Source organism: Lepisma saccharinum, unplaced genomic scaffold (genome assembly GCF_977018435.1).
Source record: "Lepisma saccharinum unplaced genomic scaffold, izLepSacc3.1 HAP1_SCAFFOLD_357, whole genome shotgun sequence".
Lineage (NCBI taxonomy): Eukaryota > Metazoa > Arthropoda > Insecta > Zygentoma > Lepismatidae > Lepisma > Lepisma saccharinum.
This window is the reverse complement of record NW_028143073.1, coordinates 119113-140773: the sequence shown is the minus strand read 5'-3', so window position 1 is coordinate 140773 and position 21661 is coordinate 119113. Positions and strand designations below refer to the sequence as shown.

Below are 21661 nucleotides of genomic sequence, written 5' to 3'. Positions count from 1 at the left end.
GGGCCTATAGTTTTAATATTATAACCTGCCTGCTGTGTAATAATATTTATCCATGTTCAATCCAGAGACATGATACTCTCTAATATTATAACCTGCCTGCTGTGTAATAATGTTGAGACATGTTCAATCCAGAGATATGATACTCTCAGTTCTGTCTTAAAATATTATAACCTGCCTGCTGTGTAATAATGTTGAGACATGTTCAATCCAGAAACATGATACTCTACTCTCAGTTCTGTCTTAAAATATTATAACCTGCCTGCTGTGTAATAATGTTGAGACATGTTCAATCCAGAAACGTGATACTCTACTCTCAGTTCTGTCTTAAAATATTATAACCTGCCTGCTGTGTAATTTGACACATGTTCAATCCAGAGACTCAGTTAGGGCCTACAGTTTTAATTTCAGAATTAACACAGGTGCCCATATACAAATAATTTCATTCTGGGCCGATGGGATGATCCGGCATGGCTCACAGAACAACATACTCAAATTTTGAAAAAAAAATCAATAATTTTGTTTCTCTGATATCTTTGGAACCATGAATGCTAGAGACATGGGGCTTGGTGATTTCTCATGTGCATCTCAAGATGCAACTTTTCGGTCTCTATAAATTTTTCAAAATATCTTGTTGTTCTCTAGATCTTGAATAACTTGCCTATTTTTCAAGATAGGAGCATGGGAGTTGTTTATTTCAACTCTAGAGGCTGTTTAGAAGTTTTGTTAAAAAATCGATAATTTTTTTAATATGTGATTTTTTCAAAAACTATCAGTGCTGGAGACTTAAAATTTTGTAGGCATATTCTAGGCATGATTCTCTACATTTTTTGTCTCTATAATTTTCCTGATATATGCAATATTTAAGCTGTAAATCTCTGATTTATGTCTGTTCTATAAATAGAATTTTCTGAAAAGTTCAATATTAACAAAATTATTAATATTTTGAAATCTATGCATGCTCAGACACTCTAGCAGTCAGGTATAGGCTTGTTAGGTCCCACTAAGCAACATACTGAAATTTTGGAAAAAACCAATAATTTTGATTATCTCTGGAACCATGAATGCTAGAGACATGGGGCTTGTTGCTTTAACATGGGCATGCCGAGAGGCAACTTTTTGATCTCTATAATTTTTCAAAAATCTCTTGCCGTTCTCTAGATCTTGAATAACTTGCCTATTTTTCAATATAGGAGCATGGGGGTTGCATATTTGAAATCTAGAGGCTGTTTAGAAGTTTTGTTAAAAAATCGATAATTTTTTGAATTTGTGATTTTTTCAAAAACTACCAGTGCTGGAGACTTAAAATTTTGCAGGCATATTTTAGGCATGATTCTCTACATTTTTTGTCTCTATAATTTTCCTGATAGATGCAATATTTAAGCTGCAAATGTCCAATTTATGTCTGTTCTATAAATAGAATTTTATGAAAAGTGCAGTATTAACAGTATTTTGAGAATTATGCATTTTGTGCCACTCCAGCAGGGAGATATAAACTTGTGGTACCCTATTGAACAACATACTCAAAATTTGTTGAATTCTGATTATCTCAGAAACTATAAGTGATGTGGACCTGTAATGTTTTCATATGCCATGTGGTGCATGCAATTGCTATGTGCTTGAATAACTCAAAAATGATGCATGTAACAAGCACGGGGGTTTGAGATTTGAACTCTCCTGGCTGTTATACATGTTTTTGAAAAAATCGATAATTTTTTGAATTTGATTATCTCAGAAACTATAAGTGAGGGAGACCTGGAATCTTTTCAGTTGTCATGCATATACAATTCTCTATGTTTTGTGCCTCTATAATTTTTTCAAAAAACTTGTAATTCTACCTATGTGCTTGAATAACTCAAAAATGATGCATGTGACAAGCACGGGGGTTTAAGATTTGAACTCTCCTGGCTGTTATACATGTTTTTGAAAAAATCAGACAATTTTGTGCCACATCTGTTCTCTGAAATTGAGATCAGAAAACATGGTGTTGTATAAACAGAGTGGATTACCCCGGAATTACCTCCACAGCTTTGGCCACACTAAAATTATCCAAAACCGAGGCTTCTTACTACAAAATAGGTGGATTTGAGGCTGGTGATAAAATATTATCCAAGAGCCACACAGTGTTGTTTCCCATGCGCCTGTTACCAGGATTCTTCTCAGATTACAAAGATATTATGTGGAAGGGTGGTTTAAGAATTACATTTAGAAGAGCTGCCAATGATAATAATGCTTTGATGAGGTACAGTACATTAAACTCTACAGGGGAAGCTCTGCCTAATACCCTACCTGATGAAGGCAAGTGCCTTATTCAGACTATGGAGCTAAGAATTCCAGTTGTTGAATATGAAGCCAATTATGCTCTTAAATACAAAGCTGATATCCTAAAAAATCCACAGATTCCTTTACAATTTTATACATATCAATGTGTGCAGAAGCCTGCCACTGGTAGCTATTATGAGTTTGATGCTACAAATTCATTCTCCAGTATACAATATGACATGCCGGATTTTGTGGTGGTACTGTTTCAGACTGGAAGACACAATAATCAGGAAAAAATTCAAGTAAGTTTGATAGCTGTAACATCAAGAACATATATCTTAAAAATGGCAGAAATGAGGTGTTCCCTAGAGAAAATTATAATTTAAACATGTCCAAGGATGATTTCCTTAAATTATACGAGGCATTTACAGCATACAAAAGGGTCACTACTGGCAATACTGACATGTATTACACACAAGATGAATTCAAAGCACAGAGACCAATGTTTGTCATCAACACCTCAAAAAGGAAACAAGTTGTGGTTAATGACAGGACAAACATTAAAATTATCTGTGAATTCCATGATACACTCCCCGATGACACCATATGTAGTGTTATCCTTATAGGTGAAAAATCATATGTTTATGATGTAAGAAATGAGAGAGTCACAGAGCAATTCTAGAAGATTTCTGCATATTATATTGCTTTAGTACTAGATATGCAAGTTGAGCCTGGTGCCCAATTGAACTTAAACCGGAAGTTGACCGGAAGTAAATAAGGGTGGGTGTGGGTGTATGTGGGTGTGTGTGGGTGATTTTTTGGCTTAGTTTTAAGTGTATCCAAAAAAAATACCAAGAGGGGCATATTTTTAACAAATTTATGGACAACAATCTCACAGAAGTGCCTTTTATAAGTGTAGCCAAATCAATCTAAGGGGGGTCATACTTTCACGGGAAATTCCCGAAGGCATTTTTACAAAAATCTTTGATTAGACAGGGTGCCACACTTGAGCAAAAAACTCATATGGGCATGTTGAGCTAGTTTTAAATGTAGCCAAATCTGCCTGAGGGGGGTTCATACTTTCTCGTCCTAGTATTATAGCCAATACTACTACTAACAAACAAAGGTTTCCTTCAGCGCGCTTCAAAATTCCATTCTCACAATGCAGATTCAACAACCAGTCTCTCCCTCCCCCCACCCCCTGCTTGCGCCCTCACGGAAAACTTTCATTTTGACATCGGATACTGATAAACAAGTTTCCTTCGACTGCACTTAGCAGGAGGGAGTGAAAAGCATTGCTTTAGAACAACAAACCCGGTCTTTCTTTGTCGGCAAAAAATTGACCTTGAAAAGAGAAGCAGAAGAGAAGTCCCTTTTCTGCATTTCCCCCTCCATTTTCATGAAGACAAAAAAAATGCAAAAAAACATTTCTGTTAAATACATGTGTTAGGAACAATATAAAAAATTAAAATCGAAATTCTAGCCAAAAATAGAAAAGTTACAACGTAAAAACTACGACCTTGACACAGCGTCTCGATCGAGACGCTTGGTACCCTGAGGGTTACTTTTGGGTATCTCGTTCGAGATGCTTGGGCACAAAAAGGTTAAACTTTTGAAAAATGGACTTTGTTTACAAAGCCCCCCTGATAACCTGTGAGATCCCTGGAGATAAAATCTAGCTACGGGCCTGCCCCAGATACTTGGAAATGGGAATTAGGTTGTCTCAAACCTCAGTGGATAAGGCTACCTCCTATACCAGTGTCCTGCCTCAAACTTGTGACCTACTCTTGCAAGACAAAGTGCAAGACTGCAAGATGAGCCTGCTTCAAAATCAATATGAAATGCATAAATGCTGATGGCTGGGATCTATAGACTGTTCAAATCCATCCCATTGAACATTATTTGAGTCAAATACAGATTAACTAACTAACTCTCTAGCCTCCTTAAACCCGAAGGTTAATGGCTGCAGCAACACAGGTCTTCCATCTGTCTCTATCTTGAGCAAGATCTATATACTCTTTTCCATCCCTACCAATTTCCTTTAGGTCCATCTCAACATTATCCCTCCATCTTCATCTTGGCCTTCCTACAGGTCTCTTACCATCAGGTTTCCCAACAAGAATCCTGTAAACTCCTCTTTCCTCTCCCATTCATGCCATATGGCCTGCCCACCTAAGTCTTCTTGATTTAATTATTCTAATAATATCTGGACATGAATACAAATTATGTAGTTCTAAATTATGTAACTTTCTTCACTCACCTGTCTCCTCATCCCTTTTAGGTCCAAATACTTTCCTAAGAATCTTATTTTCATATACTCTCAATTTATGTTCCTCTTTCAATGTAAGGGACCAAGTTTCACACCCATATAATACTAAAGGCAAAATTACTGTTTTGTATATTTTAACTTTTAGTTTCTTAGAGTAATGTTGTTGATTTCATGTTTTAAGTCCACTTTATGCACAGTAAGGCTAATCGGGAGTGGACCTACAGTTTTAAAGTGGGATCCGAACCACTTGAGCCTCCACCGGGTATCGAACCCGGGACCCGTTGATTACAAGGCGACGATGCTACCACTGCACAATCGGAGAGGCTTTTAGTTTCTTAGATATTAAGCGAGAAGACAAAAGTTTATGAAGAGAGAAGTAACATGCATTTCCTGAATTAAGCCTGCTTTTTATTTCCTCTTTAATATAATTTTCACTTGTTAATATTACTCCTAAGTATTTGAATTTGGAAACTGGTTCAAACGAGTTGTTATCAATAATTAGATTTTGATTATTACATAACACTTGGTTTTGGCCTGTAAGCATATATTTAGTTTTCTATTTGTTAACTTCCAAACCTATCTCTTTAGCAGTTTTGAAAAATATTTTAGCATTATTCTTAATTCTAATCACATCATCCCCTAGTAAGTCTACATCATCTGCATATGCTAACAACTGAGTCACACCATTTAATTTTAGTCCTTCTTTAGTTTCGTTTACCTTCCTAACAGCATATTCTAAGGCAAAATTAAAGAGCAATGGAGATAATGCATCTCCTTGTTTTAACCCATCATGAATTGTAAATTTGTCAGACACATTAATACCCACACGAATTTTACTTTCTGTTTCACTAACAAGCTTCTTTGGTATTCCAAACTTTACTAATATATTATATAATTTATCTCTTTTGACCGAATCATATGCTTTCTTGAAATCAATGAATAGCTGATGGACATTTTGATTATATTCCCACTTTTTTTCAAGTGTCTGTCTGATGTGAAAAATTTGATCTGTAGTTGATCTGTTATGTTTAATTAAACATTGATATTTACCTATAATTTCATTAGCATATGGTGTTAGTCTTGTTAAAAGATTGTTAGATAATATTTTATGTGTTGTTGAGAGTAGGGACATTCCACGGTAATTATTGCAGTTCATTTTATCACATTTTTGAAACACAGGAACAATTATGGATTCTTTCCACTGTTGAGGGATTTCTTCTTTATTCCATATTAAAAAAAATGTTTTATGAATTTGACATATTAACGAATGTCCACCATATTTAATTAACTCAGCTGATATTAAATCAATGCCAGGTGCTTTGTTATTCTTTAGACTTTTAATAGCATCTTTTACTTCAGTCAAGTTAGGTTCTGGAACTAAAGGTTCTGATGTGTGCACTTAATTTAATTCTGATTTATCTCCTACATGAACATTTAAAAGGTCATTAAAGTAGTTCTTCCAAATATTTAGAATATTGTTGGGTCAGCTAGAAAATCACCATCTTTATTTTTATCAAGTTTACTTTAGGTTGCCAACCCTTTCTAAACTCATTTACACCTTTATATAAATCTATGATATTTTTGTTTTTGCTGTTTGTTTCAATTTCGTTAATTTTGCTTTTCAAGTAATCTCTTTTTTTACTTCTAAAGGTGCGGTTAACTTCTCGCTTTATTATATTATAATTGCTTAGATTTGTATCATCAGAGTTATTTAACCACCTAAGTCTAGCCTGATTTCTTATTTCTATTAGATTATGACATTCATTATCAAACCATGGCTTACTTTTTCTTGGTTTATGGTATCCTATACTTTCCTTAGCTGCTGATTCTATTGCATTACGTATGTGCTCCCAATTCTCATTTCTGTCTGTTTCATTTATATTTTCATCATCATTTAAATCCCGCAAAACATCAAATGTATTTGACAGTTTAATTTGGTAATCTTTCTTAATTCGTTCATCAGCAAATTTGCTATATTAAATTTTATAACTTTTAGATTTTGTTGCTTATGATTTATCACTGAGAGTCTTTCTCTTAATTTAGCAATTACTAAATAATGTTCACATTCACAGTCAGCATCTCTATGTGCACAAACGTCAATTATACTAGTGTGCCTTCTCTTATCAATGAGAATATGATCTATTTTATTATGAGTTTTACCATCTGGAGAAGACCAGGTATATTTATGGATATGTTTATGTTTAAAAGTGTCTCTTCCTTGCCAATCTGTGCATTACAGTCACCTAACAGAATTTTCATACCACACTGAGTAAATTTATCAAAGACCTGTTCTAACTCTGCATAAAAATCATCTTTAGTATTATCATCTTTATCTTCCGTTGGTGCATGTATGTTTATTAAAATAATTTTACACCACCTACCCTGTAAAACTGCATATGATATCCTATCATTAATAAATACTACTGTTTTAAGAGCCGAGATAATTTTATTATTTACGAAAAAGCCTGTTCTAAAATTATGATTTTCAGTACCACCATAGGAAAAAGTATAATTTTTAGTTTTACAATTCCCTTCTCCTGGCCACCTAACTTCCTGGACAGCTACTACATCTAATTTATACTTAACTATCTCATTAACTGTACACTGAAATGCTCCAGGCCGATAAAGACTCAGAACATTCCAGGTGCCTAATTTAATGTCCTTATTCCTAATGTAGATCTTAAAAACAGATGACATGGACAATTTTTTTTTGTAAAATATATACTAATAATATAATACCTATTATTTCAAACGATTCATTAGCATATTTAATTCTTGGCATTATAAATAAACACAACATAAGAATAGCCGTATTTTTCTCTGAGTAGCCTTTAAAAAATAACCTGCATGAAATGTTAATCAAGTCTGTTAAGGTGAACTTTTCCCTGACATCAAGATTCTGAATATTCTGACCTAAAAATATCGCCAAATAGTCTGTCTCGTCTATACTTTTTGCTTGATATATTACATTTAGACAATTTTGAAATTTAACCTTTTAGGGTAAGAATATGACCTTGAAATGATCTTTAAGGTAAAAAATTTGGTGGGCTCCACCTTAGTTTTTCTGTCAGACCCAGGACTTATTGATTTTGCATGCATGCCTGATATTAACATTCCATACACTTAAATTTTTGAAAAGCTTTTCTTGCTTCTTGGATGGTCCGCTATATAGAACTCCAGTGTGTACAAATTTAACGTGATTACACAAGAGCTTCTTCTTACACCAATATTCTGACCCAAAAAATATCACCAAACAGGTTGTTTCATCCACAACTTTCGTTTGATATATTACAGGAACATGTTTGGATAACTTTGAAATTTGACCTTTTGGGGTCAGAATATGACATTCAAATTACATTTAAGATAAAAATTTTGGTGGGCTCCACCCTAGGTTTTCTGTCAGCCCTATGACTGATTGATTTTGCATGGATGCCTGTCATTAACATTCCATGTGGGTAAAAGTTTTTTTAAATATTTTTTGCATCTTGGCTGGTCTACTTACATGAAACAGTATAAAAGGAACAGAACAACACCTTGGAATGATTTGGCAGAAAGAAGGAGATACAGTAAATTGAAGGAAGAAGCTGTGGGTAGAAGCTGGAGATTGCAAGAAGCTGCATGTGAGTAGAATACCAGGTGATTGCTTTAAATTTGGAAGATTCCAAATATATGTAATGCATTCAGAGTTTAAGTACCCATTCCCCAAGGGGAAAAAATAATTGTGATAGATGTTCCAAAGAAAAATTCCAAAAAGAAAAGGAAATAAGTAATATGATTTTTCTGATGACCATGGATGTAATGATAAGTATGCATTTGTGAAGCCTTGCTGATAATTATACTAAAACATTTCCACACATCAGAAAGTAGTAAATAGTAGAGCAAAATATATTCAATTTTGGTGGACTGTTCTGTAATAAAATAAGTAAAAACTGAGGACTTGAGCAAGACTAAAATGTGAGTAAATGGCATGATATGCTGCAAAGAATGCTTATGTCAAAGTAGTCTTCATTTGTCACCTGGGATGGCAGAAAGTAAAATTTGCAAGTGAAATTAACTTTCTCCATCTCTCTCTCTCTCTCTCTCCCTCTCTCTCTTTCTGTCTGTGTTCTTCTGAACGTATGTGTTTGTGCTCTGTCAATGTCAGTCCAAATTTTACATACAAAATATATATTTTCTAGAAGAATTTACATATATGATTAAGTGATATTGATGAATAAGTGCTATTGGTAAAGGCATTCTTTCACTGTCGGAGAGAATCTGTGATAACAGCTTAACATTAAAAAGCATGCTATGTTTACAACATGAATAATATACTTAAAGTGTATACATTCTCGGCATTTACATTTTTTCTCATTTTACATTCAATTACCATGATCCCAGTAGAGTAAAATGCTTCTTCTTCTTTTCTGGCTACAGTCCATCACAGACCTTGGCATGATTCAGAATCTTCCGCCACCCATCTCTATTCACAACCTTCCTTATCCAACTCCTGCCTGATCCTGTGGCCGAGTGGTTAGCACATCGCGCTGCGACGCCAAGGGTCCCGGGTTCGAATCCCGGTCGGGCTTGGTTGTTTGTGAATGTTCATTCATCAATTTCATCACTCATCCCCATCTTCGCAAATTAGCCAAGAGGCACAAAACGCGAAGTAAAATAAACTAAATCAATCAATCAATCAATTATCCAACTCCTAATTACCAGCACTCTCAGTATCTCTTCCACTGAATGAACCCACCTTAAAGGTGGTCTTCCTTCTTTTCTTCTCCCATCCATATTCGTAAATGTGATCTTCTTACACACCATGTTGTCTGGCATTCGGTATATATGCCCCAACCACCTTAGCCATGTTAGTTTTATTTCCTTCACAATTTCTATAAAGCTAACAGAGTTCCATATTATATCTTCTACATAATCCATTTTCATATATCAGCCCATTATTCCTCCTCAGTATCTTCCTTTCAAAGTTTCCGATCATTGACTCAGTCTTCTTGGTTATTATCCATGATTCACATCCATATATTTAAATAGGTCTTATTAACATTTTGTATAGTTTAACTTTTGTTTTCCCTCTGATGTATTGAGACTTCATATGTTTTCCGAGTTCAAAATAGCTCCAATTTGGCATACTTATCCTGTGCATAATCTCTTCTCAGAAAAATTCCCTTCTTCATTATATATGCGCCAAGATATTTAAATTCCCAAGCTCTTTCAAAAGAGAGTTTGTTAACTTCAAAAGTTACAGTATTAGTAAGCACTTTAGTTATTTCGATATATTTTGTTTTAGCTGCATTTACTGTGAGCCCCATTTTTGTGCTGCAGAGAGAAGGTTAGCTACAGCTTCACATAATGCTCTTGTTGTTCTGGCTATTATTACTATATCATCTGCATATGCCATAATTTGCACTGATTTGTTTATTATGGCTTCCACTAGTTTCTGTGCCTGCTTCCCTGACAGCCTTTTCTAATTCAACATTTGATAGCATGCATGACAAGGCATCCCCGTGATGCAATTCTTGTTTGGTTTCAAATTCTTCTGTCAGCTGGTTTCTTATTGTACTCTACAACGTACTTTTTTAAGGGTCTCTTCTACTAAGTTTGTTAGCTTCTGTAGGATGTCATATTCCCTCATGGCTTCGATTAACTCTCTCCTTTTTATGGTATCATATTCAGATTTAAAGTTTATGTAAGGGTGATATGTGTTTATTCCAAATTCCTTTGTCTTTGTCCATATTTGTCTGATTGTATGTATGTGATCTGAGGTTGATTTTCCCTCTCTAACGCCACATTAGTAGTCACCCAGGGACGTCGTTGGGGGGGGGGCTGGGGGGGGCTTTGGCCCCGGCAGTTGTAACTCTGGCCCCCGCAAACAAAATTTTGATCGATTAAAAATTATCCTAAATTAATACTACATATTATTTTCTGGTAAATTTGTAGCAGAGTTGGAAACACTGTTCCGAAGAAAATCTTCGGAAGCAAATGTAGGACAGCAAAATTCCACCCTTTCCTTGCTTACCAGATTATAACCAAGGTCATAAAATCTGCCTGCTTTGAGGTTATTACCCTTGCCCTAAGTTCCTGGAAACCAGAGATCCGACCCTTTTGTTGCAAATGACCCTTCCAATACAGATGGAATCAAAGACTCCGCCGTGACCGAGCGGTCAACAGTAGGTGGTCGAGCGACATAGGCTATGGAGAGAGTTCTCCAGTACTGACATTGTTCTGAGATTTAAAATTGCTCTATGCTTCAGCTTCAGAGCCACAGATTAGCTTTGTGTTCTTGCTTGCGAGGAAGGTCTGCTATCTGGTTCCTACGGTCACTGTGTATTTGTTCGTGTGTGGGAAGAGTTCTAGCGTTGTTGTGCATTTCCATCTTGAATGGCTAAATTTATCGGATATTTTAAAACTATCTCAAAACATGTGGAAGATGACGGCAATGAAGAGGGTGTTGGTCCAAGTTCTGACGTTCCGAAGTTAGACAAAACAAGTGAATGTACTAATGTGAAAACAATTACTGATCTTGGGGTAGATAATCCTAGGCAACCACTCTTGCAAAAGTATCCAAATACTACGTTCGGAAAGCGAAAGCGGTCATTTCAAAAACACTGGTTTGCATCTGCGCCGTGGCTAGAATATAGTGTGGAACTTGACGCATGCTTTTGTTTTCCATGCCGTAAATTTGGCACAGATTCAGGATATGCAGAACCAAATTTCAGGAAAATAGGGATGCGCAACTGGAAGAAAGCATGTGAAAAAATCAAGGAACATGAAGGCACGTCATACCATCTAAAATGCATGGAACTGTGGGCGAATTACAAAGTGAGTACCAATTAGTTTTGTAAAACAATTATATATGCGTGTGTGTGTGTGTGTGTGTGTATGTTCGTAGATTAAATTTAAAAAATGAAATATGTGTATGTCTGTATCCAGTGTTCAAATTGAAAAAAATGCTGAGGGAAAAATTTCACAGCTTCCCTATTCTAATTTTGAGAATTGTACCTGATAGAAAGCCAACTGCGTTGGGCAGAAATTTCTCTAGGGGAGGGGTTTCAAGAATCCCGTATCTAAAACATACGGACTGATTTATATAAATTTCTTGGGTTCAAAGTAAATAACACAAATTTTCCAATTAGTGTACAAGATTTCAGTAATCACTGATCTCGTCTCAGTGGACTTTTATTTAATATCAGAATTATTTTTCTTAGAGGAAGGCAAATTAATCAGGAAATATTTTCTCATTAAATATATATATTGTAATTTGCAAACCAACAACAGTATTAATTTTAATGTAAAATTTAGTTCAGAAACTGACAATATATATGTTGATATTAATGGAACATTTACTTGAAATTGAAAGAAATGATTGCGTCAAATATTTGGAACAATCATATCGATGACTGAATTTCATTGAAAATATTGGAACATCCCAAATACTCTCTGAACTGCTTGTCATGAAATATTCCTGCGAGAGGACAGTCGTCACCTGTCGAACCTGACAAATTGCAAGGAGCGGTCTTTCTTGCTTTAAGGGAAGAAGGGAAAGATGGAGAAGATAAAGGGAAGGAAATGACAATCAAATGATAGAGAAGACTTATCCCTGGGTTGCACCCCTGCTGTTTGAGAGCACAGTTTCTGTAAGGCAATACGCAAATATGGTTAAATTTTCCCTTCCCCAGTAAATCTTTGTTTCCGATTCATTTTGTTCATTCTGCTAGATTTTGCTTCTATCCAGGGTGCCAAGTACCAGAACGGTCCAATGACCTCGGTGCCCTCGAGCAAGGAATAACTTGAGTGAGGAGGCAGGAGAGCTTTGGGGGAGGGAGGTGGGGCAGATGCAAGAGGACGAAGAAAATGTAGCAGTTTACTTACATGATGACTCGTGAAAGTAAAATTGTTATTGCCTGCTTGAAAGAATGAAAGATATGAAATGAGTAATATTTTTCTTGTTTGCTTCGCTCTCAATATAAGCGTTTCTAATAAGTAACAAATTATAATTGTTATCCCAAAAAACTGTGCATGTGTGTGTGCGTGTATGTAATATGTTTTGTTAATGATGACATACTGGATACCAAATAATGTAAAAAGTAAAGTGCTCCCCTGTGCTTTTCACCCCGCCATGTAGGCGTATAGAGAGTGTGGAGTTAGAGCTCCATACTTTCTTGATCACGGCCGAAGGTGGCTGCCTTTACCCGCCAGAGTTTCCTCCATGTACCCACTTTATACGACGCTGGGTGGGTGCCGGTGCCACTTGAACAGATGGGAAAAAATCCCGGTTCACCTCCGCCGGGGATCGAACCCGGGTCTTTCTCATGGTAGTCAGACGCCCTAACGATTGAGTTCTAGGACACTAAATAATGACTAAAACTATATGCGGGAGTGCTCTGAAAATACTAAATAGTTAAAATCTGAAAATGTGTTGTGCTTATTGATACATAGAAATTATTCTCAGTTGTAATGAATAATGGTAATTATGAAAATATTTCGTTGTGGAATTGTATTACAATTACAGAACAGGTATAACAGTTTTTTCAGTGATTTTATAGTAAAAATAGTATGCTATTCAGCGCAGCTTTGTGTTTGTGTAGCTTCTCTACGCCTAGCTGTATCTTTTCTTCGTGTTATTATTGCTGGAGCCAGAAGTGTGTTTTTTTTTAAAAAAATATTTATTATTATTTGGACATAGTATCTATCTCCCAATCGATTCCGGAGAATTTTCGTACTCAAATTCATAGTGAGATATCAAACAAATTAGCTACTTCTTAATATTTTTTATTTTTTAATAATTTTTGATTTCCACAAAGAACCATAATTGCAAACAAGTTTAATAACAATTTAGAAGCTGTCATTCTCTTATAGGTGTTTTGAATTGTTCTAAAATGTATTGTAGGTGTATTTATGGGGCAAGCCTCGATTCTTCTCGGAAATATATCACAAAATATTGCGATTTAATTTTTGGTAAAGTAGCAGGAATCAGGGCAAGCACCCTAATAACTCAGAAAATTGTAATGTGTATATCATGTGTAAGAAATTAGGGCACAGCATGTCACCCCAGCAACTGATAGGTAACGATGCTCATGATCAACCAGTGATTAGGTATTATTTAGCATATACTGTATTTTTGTTATTTAATTCGCTTTTCTTCCATTTTTGGTTAATCGCGACGATGAGGATGAACAATGATCAGATGAAATTGATGAAAGGACACTTATAAAGAACACGCATGTCCAGGTGGTACAGTAAAGGGGGAGGGGGAGTAAGAAGATGCTGGAGAAACAACATTATGAACTAGAACTAATAATGACCCTCTTCTTTGCAGACTTCAATGGAAACGGGAGACGTATTGGAACAACAGATTCGTGCATCAGAAGCCGAAGTTCACGCACGTCGTAAATACTTGCACCGCGTGGTTTCTGTTGTTCTTCTGCTGGGGAGACAGGGTTTAGCTTTTAGAGGCAACAATGAACATGAAGATAGCCTGAATAGAGGGAATTTTTTGGAAATATTCAACCTGTTGCAGGAGTACGATCCATTTCTTAAAGACTTCAAGGCTCCTGGGAATGCCCCCTATATGTCGCCGGAGTCGCAGAATCAACTGATAGTATGTTGTGGTGAAGAAATTAAGAATGTTATTGTGCAGTAAATGAACGCAGCAGGGAAATACAGCATTATAGCTGACGCAACTCGTGACATCAGTGTGAGCGAGCAACTCAGCATATGTGTGCGTTATGTGAACAATTCTAAACCCGTTGAACATTTTTTGGCATTTGTAAAACTCAAAGACTTAAATGCAAAATCGATAGTACAAGCAATGAACGAAATTTTAAAATCATCAGGAGTGAAACCAGAAGTAGTGTGTGTTGGACAATCTTACGATGGAGCCAATGTCATGCGTGGTCACGTAGGTGGTGTCCAAAAAATGTTTAGAGAATTGCATCCTCTTGCAATTTATGTGCATTGTTATGCACACCAGTTAAACCTAATAATAGTGCATGTTTGTTCATCTGAGGAGGCGAAAAAATTCTTTGATTTTTTACAACCACTACACAATTATTTTGGTTCAGTGTTGCCACATGGATGCCTTCAAGACATTCAGAAAGCTTTAGATATTGAACCTTCGACCATACCTGGCCTGTCTGCAACACGGTGGGCATCACACAGCCGTGCTGTGGATGCTGTTGCTAAAAACTATAAGGTAATTTGCTTAGCTTTGGAGGAAGAGCATGGACAAGCATCTGCTGAAGGACTTTTGAAGAGCCTGAAGTCCATTTTCAACGTAGCATGCTTGTTTGTATTCCAGCACATATTAGGAATTACAAGAGGATTAAACGACTTTCTGCAAGGAGAAGATGTAACTCTGGCAGATGCGCATGCATTTATTTCGTCTGTTCAGAAGACACTCCAAGATTTAAGAAACGAAGAAAAGTCACGTGACATGTTTAATAGGATAATGAAATTTGCTGAAGATAATGAAGTTCAGGTTCCTCAGCGAGGTACCAGGAAAGCGAGTTCTTCAGCCAACTCCCAGCTTTCAAATTTTTTCATCACCTCAAGTATCCCAAAGAAAGTCGGAATGCATTTTGATGAAGTATTTTTTCGTCGAAGAGTGCTCTTTCCTGTACTGGACGATATAACAAATGAATTCAATAGACGCTTCTCGGATGAGAGTAAGTGTGTAGTTGCTGGAGTGCAAGCCTGCCATCCCCAATCTTCCAACTTCTTAGATAGAGGCACGCTTGAAGCCTTCGCACAGAAGTTTGATATCAAGTATAACCAACATGAGATTGAGGTACTACAAAACTATGTTCGTAATATAAAACAAACAACCACACTAAACAGCATTTCTGATCTGCATTCAGCTTTGCCGGAAACAATTTTTCCAATTACAGCAGAGCTGTTACAAGTAGCATTAACGTTACCAGTATCATCTTGTGCGTGTGAACTATCTTTTAGCGTGCACAAGAGATTAAAATCTTACCTCAGAAACAAATCAAACCAAGAGAGAACATCTGCTTTGGCAACCATAAACATAGAACAAGAAATTTCAACGTCATTAAATGTTGATCGTGTCATAGACTCGTTTGCATTACAAACGAAGCGACGTCATTCTTTGATAGTTCCAAGAATGTAACTTCCGGTAATGGCCTAGGTCTTAAGATTAGCAATTGCTACGTAAGTAAGCACGAACACAAATGTGTCAACAGTCCACAGCTGCGACTCCTGTATATAGTTTAAAACTGTGTTTACTAGCTTCGTTGTACTGATTTTTGCATGTCTCAGCAGAGATGAATTTTCAAAAACATCTATCCTCTGAAAGTGCTAAGCAGATTTCGTAAATTCTGAAAAATGAATATATGTAAGATTTCATCTGTAGGTTTGTTTGTTTGATTTGTTGTCTTCACTTTATGCACAGAAAGGCTAATCGGGACTGGACCTACAGTTTAAAGTGGGATCCGAACCACTGTGCCATTATCTCCACCGGATATCGAACCTGGGACCCCTTGATTACAAGGCGACGACCTAACCACTACACCATCGGCGAGGCCCTTTCACCTGTAGGTTTGGAAGAATCCTCATGATGGTTGCATTTGTAGCTGTGTTGAAAATAAATGTAGTAGTTTTGTCTTTCCGGAAACTTAATATCAAATATCTTGACAGACAATAATGCAATCCACAGGAGGATTCTCCAGAATAGCTAAATAGGAAAAATCCTGCACAGAATATGTCAATAAATCAGCTTAGCACTTCCACAGTAGTTTCGATAAAATAGAAGAGGTCATTGAGACAGTCAGAAAGTAAAATACATTAAGAAAACTGTAAAGTAATAGTTTAATAGTAGTACTTTGCTTCCTGAAAATTCTTGAACTCTAATATTTATTTGACCTCCAGTATTCACATATATATTATATACACTTCGTAGTAGTTTTATATACCAATGCACTATATATGTAGCAATATTATAATGTAATATAATGTACATATAAAACATTATATATATATGTGTGTGTGTGTGTGTGTGTGTGTGCGCATGCATCACACAGAGTTGTTTAACTTTACTGTCTGGTAATATTTGCATAGGAACAAATTTCAGATTTGGCCCCCCCGAACTGATCAACCTAGCTACGTCCCTGTAGTCACCTATTATTTTATTTATATATAAGGAAAGCCTTTGGTACAGTATATTAGAAAACGATTTGTATCCAGTGTTAAGTTTGCTAATACCTGTACAGTTTCCTGTTTGTAGACAATCCCCTTTCTTATGTATGGGATATATGATACCTTCCTCCCATTGTGATGGGATTTCTTCATCCTTCCATATTCTATCTAGTAGCTTTGCATGCTTTCAATGAACTCCCTTCATAAAGATTCATCATCTCAGCTGTTATTTTGTTGGATCCTGGTGCTCTGTTGTTGTTCAGCTTTGCAATGGCACTCCTAACGTCTTGAAGGCTAGGCCCATCTTTTTCCCGTTCATTCAATTGGAGGTTCTTGATATTCTGATTTTCTTCCCTATCCTGTTTCTGTCCTTGCTCCCTTTCATTCTCATTCTAGTTCTGGTCATTCAAAAATTCATTAAAATGTTCCTGGCATCTTCTTAAAATATTCTGGTCATTCTTTAGCAGTCGTCCATCCTTATCTTTACATATATATGCTCCTGTTTGGAGTCCTACTCTCATTTCATTCTCGGCATTTATATTCTCCCTCATTATACATTCAATTGGCATGATCTCAGTAGAGCAAAATGCTATAAAGATCAGTGTTCATAAAGTTAATTTGAAAATGTAACTAAGTGCCTTTTGAAGTTACTTGATTCAAAAAGTGATGGACTTAGAGTTATTCATTTTGAAAGGTAACTCAGTTACAGTTACCTGCATTTCAAAATTACACTTACTTTCTATTCGAAATTTTCTTGCAAGCAAATCACACAATTGGTGATCTTTAATTGTAATAAAATAAATATATGAAGAAATACATGTGCTTTATATGATGTAAGTGTTCAGATATTTATATAATTACAACAAATATTTGCATTCAACAAAATAAAAAGTCAAATAATTACTTTTCCTTTTTACAATGATTTTGTACTAGTCATGGCTCTCTGTTTTCTGATATTTAGCATAAGATAAGAAATTATTAAATGGTACATCTGATAATGCTCAATACAGTTAGCACTTGAGAATTTTCCTTCAAATTGGATGGGTAACAGTAGTATAAGCCGGAGACACATTAAACTCGTTTGTTTTCAAATGATAATCATTGCTACTTACCTCATATGCATAGCGGAAGATTTTTCAAGCTGGGGATAACTATTTTTCCATGAAAAACACGTTACCTTTAACATTATGATTCTTTATTTGTCATTCCTAATTCGGAGGCCAAAGCTTGACTCACGTTGTCTGTCGTCAGCTGATATGCAGTATTGTCAGCTGATGTGCAGTGTTGCCAAACGTATGAACCTATAAATGCCGCACAATCTATTCACAAAATGTTTTTAATCAACAATTGTTCCACAAAAAGCTATTCACAAAATGTTTTGAATCGAAACTTGTTCCACAAATCATTCACGTAAAGTTGGGTTACATTCAGTTAGGTTAGGAAAATTTAAAAAAATTAATTTCACCAAAAAAAAATTAACTTTCACAACACTTAAATGTATTGCATGCGACCGGCATGCTTAAAAAATTCATGGATTCTTCTCTCCAGTGGGAAATTTTTCTTGAAGAGATACTCTGATAAGTAACCCATGAAGTGATGTTTCTTGCGACCAAACATTGGGATGGAATGACGGACATAACGCTAAGCTCTCTCGATGTTTTGAGAATGAACTTCTACATTGGCGTCTCTCATTCTTTGCAGGTTTTCATTATGGATATGTCCACTTGCAGGTGTGTCGATGAACTTCAGACTGTGGTTAACTCTGAGGTGCATGTACCCTGCTCCCTGCAAGTTTATATATGCTTTCAAGCAATCTGAAATAATAATTGTTCCAGGAAGGATGAATTGCTGTATTACTTGCAGGAGAGTTTGTTCGTTGCGGTTTTCTACTGGAACCATGAAGAAACGATCACTGTTCTCCCTTTCAATTCCTCCAAACACCCACTGACCCCCAACTGGACGTGCTCTTCTATTCAAACATTTTTTGGTCTTTCCGAACTTTGCTTCATCAACTTCTACAACCACTCCAGGACCTCCTATTGGTCTCGAATTTGCAATCACCCAGTCTTCACACACTTGTCTACAGTGGTTCGACCAATCCACAATTGTTATTGAACACATGTTCAGTTCGAATTCGATGTATTGTTGTCTTGGATAGGGCAACAACAGCCAAATGTTACAAAATTTCACGATATTCTGAACAGTTAATTTACTTTGTCCTATAAATGTACCCTTCCTTGCAGAGATTTTGAATCCACAAGGAAATCTTTTATACATTAATTTACCACGCCCCTGCACTCTTTTTGAACATATGTACAGCCATTTACCATCCCGTGCAATGTGCAGCTTACACATACTTGAACATTTCGGACATTCCATTTCTTCTTTCACTATTCCATGTTCAATTAGAAAATCTCAAGGATCTTCAATATCCGGGGACATTTTAACAACTCAACCTTGACACGTCATCTTCTCAAACCTCCGCGTGGTTGCTACACTGTGAGGGGGTTACATAACCGAATGCAAGGTAACTTAATGTATAAGGTAGCGCCATCCGAAAATTGCCGATCATGCACGAACGCGTGACGTCATGTGGGAGGATCGGTTATGCTCGGTGCACCTTCGGTTATGTTCGTTCGGGGCTTGGCCGAAGCAAACGGCCGCTATCATTTCTATGCGAGTTTCAGAGAGGGAAAGTGTTTATTTACTTTGAGGGGTAAATATTAATTATCAAATTCGGGATGGTATTGAGGTATTCCCTTAATGATTAGTAACATAATTAAAACATGCTACTTTTAAAAGAGAGAAAATTGCACATGCAAACGTATTGTAAAAATTCATGTTTCTGAAACCTGATCGATATATTACAAAGAAGGTTGTCCGTGTTCTCATTAGAATTTCAGATTTCATCATTTCATAAATCGTATTATGATTTTAATAAGAAACGTTGCATGGTAAAGGAGAATTGCATAGTGAAAGAGTTACAAAGAAAGAATTGATTTACAGATTTGGTTTATTTTTGCTTTTCTGTCTTTTTTAAATATGAAAGGAAAAACCATAAGAGGTAGTCCCTCCCCCTTTCGATCTCTTTCTTTGTTTTCACAAGCCGGCCTCCTTGGCGTAGTGGTTAGCATATCACACTTCAACGCCAGGGGTTTGGGTTCGAATCCTGGTTGGGCATGGATGTTTGTGAGTGTTCATTCATCATTTCATCACTCATCCCTATCTTTGCAAATTAGCCAAAAGTGGCACAAGAAGCGAAGTAAAATGAAGCAAATCAATCAATCAATATTTGTTTTCACATATACTATCACATTTACTAAATTCTCAAATTTTCTCATTAAGGACAAATCAATGTCTTGCCCGATTGGATTCGAATCCGGGACCCCTGGCGTCGAAGCGCAATGTACTAACCACTATGCCAAGGAGATCGACAGAGGCCTCCGAGGTACTACGGGCCTCACAGAACGTTACAGGAGTACTATCGGATTATACATTATGGATATTAGTGTTTGGATAATAAATAAGTAAATTATATAATATATAATCTATAAATAAAAAAACACCCGTTCTTTATTTATAGAACCTCAAAGAGAGCGATAGTTTGCCAAACTAAAAAATAATCCTATTTTGTTCTCACGATGATAAAAATAGAAGGCATAATCAAAAATAAATTGGTAACTATAGATTGACACAGAATTGAATAAGCTGAATTTTGATGTAACTCGTTTTTATGTGGTTCTACTGATTAACTTTTAATTGGAGTCCAAACTTGAATATCCGTAATTTTTAATCCGATAGTAGTTCGATATAATCTATTTACAACATTTAACACATTTAATCGTTGTCATAGTTCTAAAAAGTATTTTTTCGTATTAAGAACTTTACATACAAACGCGTGCAGAAGACGAGCCAAAGTGTACAAGTATTAATTTAACTAACTTAACCTACTTGAAATACTTGATGAGTACTAGGAACATCAAACTTAAATGTCTTAACCTACTAATTCAAGCCTATAGAAATAGATTTATGATCACACGGTAAATGAAACGCTTTGAGAATATCGATGAAAATATCTTAGTTTAATTAAACAATAAAGGAGAAAAGTTACATGAACTCACAATGATTGACCGTGCAACTGTACGAATCATTATTCGTTAAAGGACTTTGTCCGCAGACTTTCCATTTCCATTTCCATGTGTGTCTGAGTTGTATAACTGGAAAATATACTCCAAGGCTGATATGCGACACACATATTAACGAAGTAACTTGCATTACACTAATCTTAGATCTTGCTCTTTTTCACAGAAATGTACTACAAAAAAATAATGTAACATCCATTGGTATATATTGAGTACAAGGGTACAAAATTATTCACAATATATTTGTGAAATACCCAAATTGAACAAAGTTGCAAAATTTTCAATGATGGGTGTAATATTCACTCATGCAATATTTAACATCGTGCATACAACGCTATGTAACTCGAATTGAAGATGTACTAAGTGAATTTCATTTCGAATAGCGTGAAAGTTACTACGCGATCTTCGAAATGCCCATTTCCGACAACGTTTTTCACAATAATGTGAACATACAAATCACAATCAACATCGGTTTGTGTTAAATGAAATTGTTAATAATTATAAATCCGACTTACATAAAATGTACATAACAAATCAGTTAGGCTGACTACGTACTTTGCACTAGTTGAACACATTTTCAAGATATTGATGACTTTTCTTGTGGTACTGTCGGTTAGGTTACGTTTTGAACTTCTTTATTCAGTTAAAGCAGGTTGATAGAGGTTCTTTGTAATCTTTAATTTATTTGCTTCATTATTCAGACTTGCATTTCTCCTTTGTAAACGATTGAATATGTTTTCCAACAATGAACCATTGCTTGAAGTTTGTGTATATACCTTCGTCTATATATTTTTCTCTTTTCTGGCAGCATAGTCTTTAGCTTGTTTAGGGCACGTCTCCT

The 21661-nt window shown here is 35.8% G+C and overlaps 1 protein-coding gene across 1 annotated transcript; it reads left to right on the top strand.

Annotated features, from left to right (window-relative positions):
* The first annotated feature begins 14165 nt into the window (after positions 1 to 14165).
* On the top strand, positions 14166 to 15653 carry LOC145982717 (zinc finger MYM-type protein 1-like). The gene has a single exon (XM_083116081.1). It carries the CDS (start codon positions 14166 to 14168, stop codon positions 15651 to 15653), a length of 1488 nt encoding a protein of 495 aa, XP_082972207.1.
* Positions 15654 to 21661: the final 6008 nt, after the last annotated feature.

Coding starts and splice junctions, on each gene's coding strand:
- LOC145982717 (XM_083116081.1), top strand. CDS start 14,166: ATGAACGCAGCAGGGAAATACAGCATTATAGCTGACGCAACTCGTGAC.